Genomic DNA, 15,879 nt, shown 5'->3' with positions numbered 1-15,879 from the left:
CAGAGATGGCTAATCTGCTTAAAATGACGTGTTTTGTGAGAAATTTTAAAACGATTGTCACTTTCATTTGCTTCCACATAACATTACAGCATTCTACAATAATTAACCTAATACTAATAAAGAAAAACAAAAAGTAGAAAAACAGATTAAAATATTTATTTAGTACAAACATAAAGGACTTTAACATTCACGCTCACATGTTGGTAAACACGGATTGTGTAATAACAGTGTCAATACATGTATACATTTATAAACACAGGACGAAACATTGTAAGAGAAATTATTGTTTAAAAAGAAATAAATGACAATTTGATCATCGATTTTGTCCCCAAGAATATGGATATAATTGTTTGAGAGAATGTAAAGGGATCCAAACGACCTGAAGAAAAAAATAAACAAAAATTGTTACACTGGAATCTAGATATCTGAAGATCTACTTTGAAGAATGTTGTTTAATTCTAAAGAAATATGAGTTACGGACTTCCACGATTGCATACGTAACTACGCTACTATTTATTATTAGTGATATCGGATACTTCTTTAGAGATGTTGGATATAAAATAGGTATTTAATTAAAGTAAAATAATTCTTAGTTTAAGTGTCCTGAAAATGAAAGTGCAACCAATATTTTAACAGCTAAGTTTCTGCTGTAATCGTCGGAGTTGAACTGAGAAAGGATAGGAATTATGTCAAAGTACAGAATGCTGTAGTATTGTCGACCTGCCACAATTCACCTCGAAAGCTTATGTGTTCACGCTTATCGTAGTATTTATTGTCGTAACACAGCAGTTTTCGGCTTTTTGTTTCACAGTCTTTTTGAAATGAAATTTCTGGTTTTACGCCCCACGGATATGCCCTTTACGTTAAAGTAAACAGATGATTATGAAACAACTGGTAGAATGGGAATGTGGAAGGAAAGAGGATGATAACAAGGATCCCTCACACCAGAGATGAGCGCACTACCATGACCAACAGTGCCCTGTCCCACTTTCATAGCTGTTTGTTCGCTTTCATCGCCTCCCACATGTTATTAACGATATTTTGTCCGCTACGGAGAAGGGGACGATAGATCAGTACTAAAGATTTCTTCACCTCTTGTAGAAAGGATCCCAGCCAAATGAGTTTGTGGTACACTGTGTTTGTAAGTTTTTTTATGTACTCCCGCAGTCATTCACTTTCATTAAGCACTTATTTTCTTTAGCCCACATGGCATAATCGTGGATGTAAAACGTAACAGTTTATCAGCTACACTCACTCACTACTGTCGTTACGCCATCAGACACAAACGCAAAAAAATCATCTCCTTTCTGACTCTGTTCGACATACCATCGTTCTGGCAATGAATTTTTGTTATTTGTTGGAATGTAGTTCTGTATGTTATCAATTAGACACACTTTCCTAACATGTTCGGGAATTCCTCATTTCTTTTAGGGAAAGCCTTGCGGTTTCATTGCACATTACTGGAGTAGGCGTATTTAGACATAGATCTTGGACGGTATAATGATAAATAAAAAGAGTCTCGTACTTTAAAACATTGAGAAAACAACATCTGTATACAGCTTCGAGTCACTCTTCACCTTTTCCTCAGTCCATCTAAAGAAAACTTGCTGCTACATAAGATACATAATGTATGGAATTTTTTGTTTCCTCACCCTGAAACTTAAAAGTGATGAGATTAGTTTAAAATTTAATAGTAGGATTTCTAGTCTTCCGATTGTGTGTGTAATGAAAAATCTTTGGTATGTATTTCTCTGTAAGATCACAAGCACCAAACACTCAAGTGCCAGTTCATGATCAATTGAGCGTTTGCTATATGCGATTTGACATAAAAATACATACCAAGCATTGTTCATTACACATAAAATTGGACGAGAAGAAAATCTTACTATTATATTTTAAAGTCATCCCATTGCAGGGTAAACATACAAAGAATTTCGTACATTATGTTTCATATGTAGCAGTAAGTTTTCTTTAGATATGCTGAGGAAGAGGTGAGAAGCGGCTCGAAACTGTAAATGTACATTTTTTTAATTATTTACAGTAGCTTCGTATGAATCCCATCCTATCAATTAGTAATCTTTGGAGATATACTGTCGCTTAGCTCTAGTACTCTTAGCTCTAGCAGTTTCTTGAAATACACGATTGTACAGTTGATTCTCCCATGCTTCAGCAGTCTGTATATCCGAAGCGAAGCGATTCCGAGGATATATTTACTCGATTTTTTCCCCTTATTTTTATGAGTAAAATCACCTCCCAAGCGTTGTAAACGATATTTAAAAATACATAGTATTTTAGTTATTCATTAAGCTCCTTTTCTGAAGTTTTGTAAATAGCCCGAAACTGTAATATAACAGTATTGGAAAGTAGGTCTATTACTTCTAAAAACAATATGAAATGATCATCAACTCTTCTCACATAATGCCAAATTTGACTGTTCAACAATGCTGGTAATCAGCATCTCCGCCCACAGATTTCTGGGGCATAAGAAAGGTCTCGTTACCATCTATCAGTACCACAAAGCTACAGACGCCCCCCCGTCCCCCATTATGTCCGACCATCCAGCAAGGGTACACAAGGTGTGAAGACGAGCTCTGGGCGTCCGAGCAGAGTGAAGCAGATGTGGAATGGGTGCAACAGGCATTTCTCTAGAGCCCAACCAAATCGATCCGTAAAGCATCGACAGTTGCAGCTACCAACGACGACGGTGACCTCGGTGCTACACAAGCGACTGAAGCTGGATGCCTACAAGTTGTAGCTGTTGCATGTGCTTCAACCTGATGACAGGCCAAAGCGTAAAGAACTTGCAATTGACATTCTGAATCGCATTGACGAGGATCCAGACTTTCTGACAAAGGTAATGTTCTCGGATGAAGCGTGCTTTCATGTGTCCAAGATGGTAAAGCGACACCATGTGCGGATATGGGGCTTGGAGAACTCCCACGTAAGCCGGAAAATTTTGTGTGCGACAGACCAATGGTAAATGTGTGGTGTGGTCTGCTTCATGATCGTGTGGTGGGACCGCTTTTCTTTGCAAAGGCGTCAATCACCGTGACTGTTTATCTGGACATGTTGGAACAGTTTACATTTCTACAGATCAAACACCTGCAACCTGATATACTGCAACAGCACGATGGTGTCATCCTCACTGAGCCGCGATCGTTAGGAGGGCTTTGGACGACGCATTTCCAGATCGATGGATTGGTCAAGTAGGACCAATTGCCTGGCCCCGAAGGTCTCCGGACATAATCCCACTACAGGTACTTTTTTTCTTTGAGGCTTTGTGAAGGATGTGATCTACAAGACCCCGGTGCGGAACCTGCAGAAACTGCGAGCTCGCATCGGCAGCATTTGAAGAACACGTCAAGGAGGACATGCTAGACCGGACGTGGGGGGAACTGAAATATCGCTTAGACATCCTGCGTGCTACAGACGGAGCATACGTTAAACTCAGTTAAACAGCTACAAAAACTTAAGGTATGTGTGAGAACATTATGCCGCAATTGCACTTTTCTATCTATCCCCATTTCTGACTTATACGCGATCGAAGTTGGAAAGATCATCTTGGGACACCTTGTATACTTTCATTACAAATATGCAGACGTGTCCCAGCGTTTCTGAAATTTCCATTTCAAGGAAGGAGGGAGAGGAAGAGGAACATTTTCTATATTTATTTCATCATATTAAGAGCTACGTTATCTGTTGTTTGTGACTCAGTTTGAAATGAGTTTCAAAACATAGTATCTATCCTAAGTTAGGTTTTTATCACGTCACTTTCATTAAAAGGCGTATCCTATGAAAAAAAAAAAAGTCAAAATTTACGCGAAAAATAAGTGTCTCTCACAAGGCCTCAAGCTAGGACTATGAATCCTGATTCATAGACTCCTCACTAAAAATAAGTTGATATGTGTTCCAGCGCTTCCCAAAATTCCCGTTTTAAGGGGCAATGGGGCCATTTTTTGGCTCCACATTGAAATCGACGTTATCTTTTGGGGGTCGTTCACAAATTACGTAACGCTGTTTTTGACCAATTTTTACACCCTTCCTCCTCTCGTTACACTTTGTAACACAAGGCCGAACCCCTTCCCCCCTTTGTCAAGTAACGCTTTTTGATTTTTTCACCAATTTTGATTATTGTGAGGGTTATTAGAAAAAAATAATTTTGCTGGCAAAACTTTTTATTACAAAATACTTGTATTCTGAATAAATTTGTAGTTTTTTTTTCTTTCGCTAACAAATCCAAGTATTAGAAAATGGTAATACCGTAATAACATTTTAACCCCTACGTACGGTTATTTAAATTAACCAGTCTTAGTTCTTTGAAATTGCATACTGTAGTTTTCGCAAGGAGATCGTACACATTCTTTTAGGTCATCGATGATTGGCAAGGAGATGTAGGTAAAACAGAATCTAAAGAACTGACGTCGACTTCTTATTCCGGGATCCAGGATGCTTCCTGTATTTAAAGTTTGCCAGTGTCGACGATGCAAAGAAGTTCTGTTCCTCGTTGACAACAGATTGAATGTGGCTGCACACGTGGTGGAACAGGGGTATCTCGTTTGTCAACAAGCTTTCGTGCATCTTCTTTGGACTTTGGACTTCAGTTTACCCCTTTTCAAATTCTTCTTGTTCTAAATCAGTGTCAGAATGCGAATAAACTATTTCTCCATCAGAATTCAAATCCAGAGAGCAAAAAATTTATCTAAGGAATCCGGTTTTAATATTAACATATTTTGCTTCGCAAATCGTGGATCGTTCCGTCGCGGAAAATATTTCACAAAAAAAAAAAAAAAAAAGTTTCACATGCGAAGCTCCTTAGAAGAATAGAGTGAGTAATGATTCAAATTAAAAGTTCTGAATCATATTCTCAGAAATAGCGATATGAGTTAGGAACGTAAGGGCATTTCTAAGAGGTGGTTACGATCGCTAACAACTAACACCAGAAAAGCTTCGTGTGCCCTAAATGCAATGCGGCGATACCAACAAAACAGACTTTTATTGTATTGTAATACACGCAGGATTCGTCATCAATCATACTGGTGTCTGGTAGCGTCTTCGAATCTCTTATACATGGTTCATTTTATATAGGCTATATGTTCGCAATTTTTCAAAGCAATAGAAATATTTATTTATTTATTTATTTATAAAAAGAAAAAAAATGAATAAAATTATTTGTTTACAAGATTGCATATAAACCTGAGAATAAAAATAAAAGTTACATCAAAAATAAATAAATAAATAAAAACGTTACGTAACGAAGGTGTAAACCGCCTCCTGCTCCTTGTCACATTTCGTAACGCACGACCGAACCCCTCTCCCCCTTGCCGCGTAACGTAATATGTGGACAACCCTTTGACTGTGATCGTATTACGGGAAAACGGATGATTAGTTTGAAATTAATTTTGAAACGCATAATTAAAGGACGTATTCTATGTGGACAGGGGGGTAAAAAAATGTATGGCAAAATTAGATTATCTCACGTCTTTTTTATATTTCTTTTTTCACTGAAAAGGGTATCTTATGGGTACAAGGGTCAACTAGTTTCCATAAACCAATTTTCACCGTGCGACGAATGGGCATTTCAGCTAGGTCTTCCGAAGCCGCAATAGTCAACAGTGATGTGAGAACTTGAACATAGAGAACTAGGGTGCTAAATTCAGCTCTCAACTGACGTATAAATAATCCTGAAGCTATCCATATTGCTGCTCTCTAGGTTGATAAATATAGATATATATATATATATAAAGCACAACTTACGTTCTTATAATACTCCACTTTCTGCTCGCATTCAGCCTCGATGTCGTCTGTCTGGGTCACGAGTTCTCTCACTTTGTCTTGCAATGTTTTAATCTGCTCCTTCAAATTCTCAACTTCTGGTCCCTTATCATCACTTCTGGAATTAACATTAATTTATTACATACATTTATTGTGCTGCTCTTGAAATGGTAGTCTAAAAATATGCAAACTGACATTTATAACGTAGCAGACTTAAAATAAAGCTGGATCTCATAATTAAAAAAAGAAAAAAAATGGTGTTACTTATCTACCTTCAAATTCTTACTATACTGGGCTAACTAGTATACAGTAGACTCGTGACTGTCCGGTCTAGTTTTCTTTTATCGTAATTAAATGAGGAAGTCAAGACATTGCATTGGCAACATTGCCACGGCATTGGAAGCGGGCATCTTCTACGATCCTCCTACGTGTCGTGTGCAAAATACAAGTTGTGACAGAAAAAAGAACAGCGTTCTACTCTTTGTTCATTGTTTCGTCAGTATGTAACGGACTTCAATACAGTACGCTTGCCGCTGTTCCTGATTATAATTGTAGTGCTGTATTCGTAAATTGTTCTTGGGGTATGCTTAATGAGTTCATAGGACTCCGGTCTACCCAGCCTTTTTGTTATCCGGCCTGCCCATCCACCTTAGGCCGGATACTCAGGAATCTACTGTATTTACTTTTTAAAAAAATGCAATAATCCTTCAAGAATACACATTCCATTCATTATAATAGTAGTAAAAGCACATAATAGATCCACATGGTGTTAATTACTTTTATTATTATAATCTTTAAACCACATTAATCACAAACAGCTTAATAAACAAACACAAAACATTAAAAAAAAACACAGTTGAAGCAAGAGAAACCACGCTTCTACCTGTGAGGGTGATCCACAATAACTTCTCTAAATTCTCACAGGAAAAAATGTATGATTTCTTCCAAATCAGGACATGAGTAATTGAAGTCGGTCAAGATTAGGATTTAGGATTTTACATTTCTGGGCTTTTGGCATATAAGGCCCAGAAATCTAATTTCGCCCTTCACGTTTGAGGGATGACGTCCCTCGGCGAGCACACTATCCGGGGAAAGGGAAGGAAGAAAGGAAGGAAGCAGCCTGGACCTATATATTAGGTACCACCCTGGCATTTGCCTTGCGTGAATGAGGAAAGCTCAGGAAAACCTCATTTAGAATGACTGGCCTGATAAAGCTTTTTACACTTTTTCGACCGACTGCCACCACCGGGAATCGAACCCGGGACCGCTCGCAGAAATCGGTCAAGAATAAGGGAGTAAATCAAAAAATAAAATCTAATAGATTTCTCAATATATGACGTTAAATATTTTTATTTTTCTGTTCAGGATGTGTCTAATTTACTTCTGTTGCGTACTTCCTAGAATACAGTTGAAATGCTTTGAATTGATTCCAAGTAAAACGTAAGTTCTATTGTACTACCATCTCAGCGTGAAGATTTCTTAGATAATGGATCTCTAGTAGTTGTATGCTTAAATCGAACTCGTCAAGAGTTAGAAAAATACTCGTACACGAAGTATGACAAGTACGAACAACTATTTTCAACCCTACTAACATTCTAAGTATTCGGTATACAGGGTGGCCACTCATTTGGAATTTCAAAATTCCCTGACTTTTCCAGAAAATTTCCCGGTTTTCCAGAAAATTTCCCGGTTTTCCAGAAAATTTCCCGGTTTTCCAGAAAATTTCTAGAGATATCTAAAATTGGTATAGCATTGTTTTTCAAAGCTGAAAAAAAGAAGCTACAAGCGAAATGCAATGTGGACTAGAGGATCATTATTAAAAAAAGAATCACAAAAAACACCAGCGAAGAAAAATAGTCTAATTTTAATCACTTACTTGCCTAATTTTCAATTCTCCTGTGTGTTTCCACTCCACTGTAACCAACTGCTGCACAGGACGAGAAGAGGAATGTCTATCCCTATCGCTTTCCAATCTTAAGCTTAATACTAGTCACAAAAGTACACACACTTACAGTCCACTACTAAAACACAAATTACTGGAACGAACACTACTTTACTGAAATGTTTTAAAACCTCAAATCACAGACTTGCAGTTCAATACAATCAAACTGAAGTTAAGACCACATCCACTTAAATGTTTTAAGACCTCAAACCAATAATCTCATCATCAATTGCAGACAGTTTCTCCTTGACATCATTCAACAACTTCATTTTCTTCGCCTCGAGTTCAATAACTTTATTCTTAATGGCATTTCTCTTCTTCTGTTTCTTCTCTTCCTCTTCTTGATTCCTCAGAGACTCAACATATACTCCATGAGCATTGCGGGCAGCATGGACAACCCTCTTTGTAATTGGAAACTTATCAATACCACCCACAGCTGAAATTTTATCATGTACCTGCCTGAGTGCAATTAGACTCAACTCTCTTTGATTTTCAATTAAACATTCTTTGTTGATTGAAAATCCCCTCTCCACACTAGCATTTCCATGAGATAAAATGAGGAGAAATATCACAAAATCAGTCATATGTATTGAGCATGCGCCTAAATGCAGCATCTCCATCCAATGGTCATCTAATCTCTTCCTTTCCTGTCATAAGTCCTCATTGCTTCCAATACAAGAGGATTTTTAACAAAAACTTTGAATTCACCTTGGATTTCATCAGCTAATGTTCCTGAAATCCAATTCTTGGATACTACAATTTCTAGGCAATTGGACAATCTCTTTGCAGCTACAGTGTCATCCATAACAAACACACTTGGATCCAGGAAAGAAATTGCTCTTGTCAGGTTGAATTTTAGAGGTGACCTGTCCATTATTTTCAGTATGAATTTCTGACATCCTGCGCGACAGTCTTGTCGAAATTCAAGAGTCTGTCTATCCGATACGGTATTGGCTTTTCGTATAGCATCCTTTGATGTGTACCCAATGTTTACAAACTTGGCTGGCTTTAAGTTTTCGCTATTATTGAAATCAATCTTAACCAATGGCCGGCCTTCCAAAACACTATCTTTCACAAAACGACCTGCAACAGACAATACTATGGCCTGGAGCGAGTTGTAAAGGAAAGGAGCTAATGGAGCTTCTCCCTGAAATTCACGCAGGAAAGGTTCAACAGTTTTTTGCTAATGTTGTGAAAAAGCCAAGTTTTGCACCAAGCAGGTTATCGTTTGTGAAATGTCTTACAGTATCAAAGCTTTTACACTGTGGTATTTTCTTCTCATCAACAGCCCACTGTACGTATTTCTTTACGTTCGGTAATATTTCCATCGCCCGGGAAGCAACGTCCGAATTTTCTGTCCATCTAATGCTGCAAAATTTTTTCGGAAACACAGAAGACCCTGTGCATCTTATGTAATCTGCACGACGAGCTGGAACGTCTTTGAATAAATTATAAGACGCCCTTAGGAATTCTAATTTCCAACCTGTTGCTTGCATGGCAGCTTTAAAAGCACAATTCATAGTATGCAGCCCACAACTTCCAATATCAAGAAGAATTGGATCTGAAGGTGAACTTGCAAGATCTTTCTGCAGGTCACTTAAAAATTTGAAGTTAACATGTGGACCATCCATCGAAACTTGAACAATTTTCTTGAGGTCCAAACCTAAGATACCATTCTTGAAACTAACTTGAATGTCTGCTGACGTTGAATGTCCGAGGAACACTGAATTTAAATATCTTGCTGACACTTGGTTTCTTTCATTGTCCCAAAACCGAATCGTAAGGTCCATTTGCTGCTTTTGCGAGACTTTGTTAAGGCTTTCATCAAACCCAATAACATAATGCTTGCAAGGTTCTATTTCTTTGAGAAGATCACCTTTAAAAAGTCGTCCAAGACCATGAACGATAGTATAAGCTAACTTGGTACGTTGTAATTGCATCTTACTACAAATTTCGCTATCAGGGAACATGAGCATGAAATTTGTTGCCAGTCGGGAAGCAGATCGGAATGACAAGTGTTCCATTACTGCCTGCAAACACCACAGAACTTCAGCTTTAGTTACTGACTCAGATCCCCTTGGATCAGCCACTGTATATACGAGGGCAAGTCAAGAAAGACTTGGACTGATTTTTTTCCCGGCAGTTCTGTTAACGCTGGAGCTTCATAGTTTGGCATACAAGTAGGGTGGGTCTTGCTGTGCATATATATACAATGTTGTTAAGGAATCATTGCATGTTTGGTAACCACGACTTTTTATTGCAGGTGATGTTCTGCGCCGCCTCTAGAAGTCGCCTGTAGAAGAAATGGAGTCATTACGAGATGAACAATTTGCAGCTATACGGTTCTGCTATCGCCTGGGGAAAAGTGCAACAGAAACTCTAGGAATGTTGAGAGCAGCCTACAAAGAAGACGCTCTGCCACGAAGTACCGTGTTCTGGTGGTTCAAAGAGTTTAAAGAGGGCCGAATGACAATCACGAAAGCTGGTGGACCAGGTGTATCAGCGTCAGCTGTTACTGAGGTGAACATTAACACGGCAGCAGTCACTGTTAGAGAAGATCGCCGCATCAGTATCGACGATCTGGCAGCCGCACTACGCATATCTCATGGCAGTGCCTTCAAAATTTTGCATGACCACCTCCACATGAGCCGAGTGTGTGCGCGATGGATTCCGCGACTCCTGACACCAGAGCAGAAGGCCGTTCGAGTGGAGACTTGCAGGGAGCTGTTGCAAAGGTTTGAGGATGGTGGAGACGCCTACCGCACCGTGCGACTTTTTTCTATTCCCTGCCCTAAAATCCAGACTGCGTGGACGCCGCTTCTCCGATAATTCCGAGGTTCTGAAGGCATCGGAGGCGGTTTTGAAGGACCTCTCAAAGAATGGCCTGCGACACGTGTTTGAGGACTGGAAGACTCGAATGAAAAAGTGCATTCAAATGGGCGGGGACTACTTTGAAAAGGATCATGTGCCTGTTGCTGAGTAATAATAAATTGCCTAGAAAAAAAATCAGTCCAAGTCTTTCTTGACTAGTTCTCGTATATATATATATATATATATACTGAACCGGATAGTTAGCGCGTGTGCGTACGATGCACGTAGTCCCGGGTTCGATTTCCTGTGGACACTCAAAAGTTTTGGTGTTGGCCCAGAGAGTATGAAGCTACCTGTATTAAGAAGTAGCGGACTTCGGTCTAGAAAGCCGGCATTAACAACTTTAGGTAAGCCCGGGTCCCAAAGGTTTTGTCTTGCCAGCAGTGGCGTGCGATGGTTATGCAACCGGGGAACAGGTCGACATAGATAGGAAATATTGTGTAACAAAACAACGGAACTGAAGTAAATGAGCACTAATAAAATGTGCTTTTAAGAAATCAGAAAATTTTGTTTGTAGCTGATTTTTTTTAGAGCAGGAGTACATGCAGTAGCGGAATTTGGTGTAAAAACTAGGAGGAGGGGAATGCCATTACTTCAAATTGGTGGTCAAAAGGTCAAATATCTGAAAAAAAAAAAAAAAAAAAAGCATGGCCAATTAATCGAGTGTCTCAAAAAGTACTGCAACCACTGAGTACAAATGCATGTGGAATCCACACAGTTTTTGATTCCACATAGAAATACACGCATTAACCAAAATTCCACACATTTTGTGGAATTCGACACACATTCGGAACTCTTCCGGCAGAAATACTCAACTATCGTTCAGCCTTTATATTAATCACGTGACTACCAAAACGGGATGCAAGGGCGCAGCCCCGAGCGAATTCTGGAAATCAAGCAGCCATCGAACTAAACAAGTTTGTTAATTACAAAATGGTCCCGATTTCGCTCCAGCTCAATTCATGGGCAGCACTAAATGACAAAAGAATATGAAGAAAGTATGCGCAGCCCAAACCAGCAGAGCTAGATAAACGAAACCTGGAACGAAGGAGAAATCTGGGGGCGAAGCCCCCAGCGACCAAAGCTATTTTGTATATAAATAAACCGGCTAAATGGCTAGGAATACAGCAGAACGTAAATTTTTCCCCGAGTAAAAATTCCATGTTTTTCATCAAAATTCCCTGACTTTTCCAGAATTAAAAAATTCCCTGACTTTTCCCGGTTTTCCAGGTGAGTGGCCACCCTGGTATAAAGTACGTGATAAAGCTAAACATTTTAAAATTAATATTATGGTATTAAATGTAATAGACTCCATTTTATGCAAATTGTACTACAGCGATAACGTGTACTTAACATCTATTTACTTCTTTTATATTGTTTAATATCTGGTGTAGTAAAAAGTAATCCATTATTTTGCCAATAGATGGCTTCAGTGATCTCGCGTTGTGTAAGTCCGATCGGGTTCGACGAGATGGCGTTCAAACGATGAGATTGCGTACTACAAACACTGTTCAGGTAGTTGTGAAGAGTTGACTCAGTGTTGTGTGAGCGCGAGTCAAAATGGACACTAGCAAAGAGAAAATACGCTATATTTTACAGTTTTTCTTCGATAAAGGCGAAAACGCAAGCCAGGCAGCTGCAAATGTGAATAGTGTTTATGGTCCTGATACTGCCATATCACGCGCAATTTTGGTTTCGTCGATTCCGTTCCGGTAATTTTGACGTCAAAGATGCACTACGCACTAGAAGGCCAAGTGTCGAAAATGTCGATAAAATCATGGACATTGTCGCGTCCGACCATCATGTAAGCACTGTGTCGATTGCCCAAGAGCTAACCATTGCACAAAAAACCGTGTGGAAACATTTGCATAAGGCTGGATAAAAAAAAAGAAGCTTGATGTATGGGTGCCACACGAGTTAAGGCAAAAAAAAAAAAAAAAATCATGGACCGTGTTTCCAACTGCGAATCGCTGCTGAATCGCAACAAAATCGAACCATTTCTGAATCGGTTGGTGACTGGCGATGAAAGGTGGATCACTTACAGCCAGAATTGACGGTCAGGAAGGTTTTGCTGTGTGGAGCTGCTTCCCTACGGCCAAACCCTTAACTCGGAACTGTACTGTCAACAATTGGACCGTCTAAAGGCAGCAATGCCCAGAAGTGGCCAGCTTTAGCCAACAGGAGGGGCATTGTGTTCCACCAGGACAACGCCAGGCCACACACATCGATAGTGACTCGCCAGAAGCTCCGGAAGCTTGGTTGGGAGGTTCTTATGCATCCACCTTATAGTCCGGACCTGTTACCGAGTGATTACCATCTGTTCCTGTCCATGGCGAACACGTTTGCTGGTGAAAAAGTCGCTTCAAGAGAGGCTTGTGAAAATCGACTGTCTCAATTTTTTGCCACTTGGGACAAGGGCTTCTATGAGAGAGGAATCATGATATTACCTCCGAAATGGCAACACGTTATCGAACAAAACGGCGCATGTGTGACCTAAATCGAATCATTCTAACTATGGTAAGTCAAGCCTTCAATGTCATGCCAAAATAATGCATTACTTTTTACTACACCAGATATTCAGAGCAAAAGTGTTATTTTACCTGCCACTAGCTACATAATAGAAAAAGAAGAAGAAGAAATGTTATAGAAAATGTCATGAATAATCTTGATTTGTAAATGTTTTATGTTTCTGTCGCTAGATAAACATGTTGTTTACTTTTCGTTCGGACAATAATCCGGTTGCTAGGATAACAGTTCCGTTACTAGGCACTTATTTACAAGTAATTAACAATATGTAATCCAGCAAGACGTCGTGTAATTTAAATGTGTATAGCATTACTGTAAAGTTAGTAACACTTATTACAAAATATAGTGAGTTTTAAGTAACTGAGTTTGGTGCGAAATCCTTTTATTAATGAAGTATACTATAAGATTTTAACAAATCGAACTGCTGTGGCGTATAGTATTATGTGAAGACTACTAAACCTGTTATCTGAATTTTTAACGTAATTAATAATGTCAACCATTTCGTTTACTCTAATATTTCTCAGGATAGAATATTCTACTTACAAGCCAATGCGAGAATACTTATTTTTTTAATTTCCTCATTCTCCTCTTCTGTAGCTACTTTATATTTTTATTTGTAGAAAAACACCAAATATGAATTATAACCACCTCTATCGAACATGCCATTTAGTTCACTGTTTCATACCATTTGCAATAAAACTGCAAATGGTTTACATTGTCCATTAAGTTATGTTTTATCGAGAGGGTATAATAATGTCTTCACAAATCCACACCAAAAATATTTATATAACCCTCTCTCGATCGGGTGCTATGGCAAACGTTCGCATGAACAGGTTGATGTGTTTATATATATATATATTAAATTAATACATATTTATAGTATACTTAGTGAGTATATTTTGTATTCATTAAATATACTAATTACCACATTCACACGAGCGTCCTACTTCTGGCTACAAACCTATCCGATTACTTGGTCGGATTATTTTCTTGACTTCCAATGTTGCCAGTCGAAACAGAATAACATAAATTCAGTTATTATTTTCTTTTCTTTTCCTCTTACATAGACATTACATTCTTATAAATATTAAGAAATCTAAATTTTTACAAAACACTACAGGTTATTTGGTCGAGTGCCAAGCGTCTTTATACTATTGCATAACTTATCTAACTTAACACTTCGGCATTTTAAGGGGGCTGCGGTGACTCAGTGGTAGAGCGTTCACCTCTGGTGCGTGAGGTCCCTGGTTCGACTCCCGCTCAAGCCAAGTGAACTTTGTAGTGGACAAGCACCGTGTGCGTGGGTTTTCTCGAGGTTCTCCTGTTTCCTCCCACTTTCTTCATTCCACCATTTCATTTATTTCTCATCATTACCGTCTTCTTTAGCCTTGGCGGCATAGCTGTGAGATGTGAAATTGAAAGATTTAATTTCATTTCATTCGGCATTTTCCTGATATAGTTTGAAATGAAATGATCCTATTTGTACCAAGCTTAAAGTGTATTAATAAATTCTCTTTGGTTTAATTAATGTGAACTATACACACGATTCAAATTAATTTAAGAATTTAGGGCTGTTAGACACGAAAAATTTCTTTTTTACAACTCCAAGGCTTTACAATGAATTTATAATGTGGTTCTACTGTTTACCAAGACATCCTTTGTAACACTTTAAACACTTTAAACCAGGTTGTTTAGTTTTAATATAAAATGACTCAAAGACTAGTCTCACAAGAAGAAGGCATTTTATGATGAATTTCTGACATCCTTAATAGGTAGTTTTGAATCATGTAAACGTTTCTATAACCTGGAAACTACTGTAGATAACCTTTGTCAAGGAAGGTTTCTGAACATATAAGAAAATAACAGTGCCGTGTATCGAAGCACTATTAAATTACATGTACAAGTGAATATCTTTGTAATGAACCTATAATTACTCAGCTTTTATAAACGTGGTACCTGTTACCCTAATTCTCAATCAACTCTTCAATTAAGTTCTCACTCCAAAAGAGAAAGGAACTGGCCACCTTACACTTACTCTATTGGCTCAACAATTCCATTAGTTAAATCAGGTGAATGAAATAGAACTTGTTTTCTCTGAGTATTCAAAATGAAATGAAATGAAATTAAATCTTTGAGTTTTACGTTCTACGGTTATGCCGGGTAGGCTAAAGGAGACGGTGATGATGAGAAATGAGTGAAATGGTGGAATGAAGAAAGTAGGAGGAAACGGGAGAACCCCGAGGAAACACACGCACACGGTGTTTCTCCACCACAAAGTTCACTTGGCGAGAGCTGGGATCGAAACAGGGACCCCATGTACCAGAGGTGAACGCTCTACCACTGAGCCACCGCGGCCCCATGGAATCTTTCAGTTTAACGTCCCACGTTTATGTCCGTAAGGCTAAGGGAGGGATAATTTAGGCAAGTGAATGATGATGGAAGAATTGGTAGAATGAGAAAGTGGGAGGAAACGGGAGTACCCCGAGAAAACCCACGGACACGATGTTGTCCACCACACACTTACTTGGATGGAGATCGAATCAAGGACCTCACACACCAGAGGTAAGCGCTCTACTACTGTGCCTCCTGTGGCCTCCTGTGACTACTCAAAAAAGATAAGCGAAAACATAATAATAATTTAACATGGGCATGCTCTGTTGCGTGGCAATCAAACCTGCCAACGAAACAACTGACTATAGAATCTTGAAACAAGACATTAAGGCATACGTAAAGGGCCGCAAATTCCCAGTATATGACGTTTTTAACGG

The 15,879-nt window shown here is 38.8% G+C and overlaps 1 protein-coding gene across 1 annotated transcript in view; it reads right to left on the bottom strand.

Moving 5' to 3' along the window:
- GCC88 (GRIP and coiled-coil domain containing 88 kDa) overlaps window positions 1-15,879 on the bottom strand; it is a 68,665-nt gene that overhangs the window by 18,724 nt on the left and 34,062 nt on the right. The window contains exon 10 of the mRNA XM_081758295.1: window positions 5,755-5,890. Coding sequence (XP_081614421.1) covers window positions 5,755-5,890 — 136 coding nt within the window. The remainder of the gene's footprint in view (window positions 1-5,754; window positions 5,891-15,879) is intronic.

This window comes from Thermobia domestica, chromosome 5 (genome assembly GCF_964235325.1).
Source record: "Thermobia domestica chromosome 5, izTheDome1.hap1.1, whole genome shotgun sequence".
Lineage (NCBI taxonomy): Eukaryota > Metazoa > Arthropoda > Insecta > Zygentoma > Lepismatidae > Thermobia > Thermobia domestica.
Note: the sequence above shows the minus strand (reverse complement) of the source record. Positions and strands in the feature narration are given on the sequence as shown.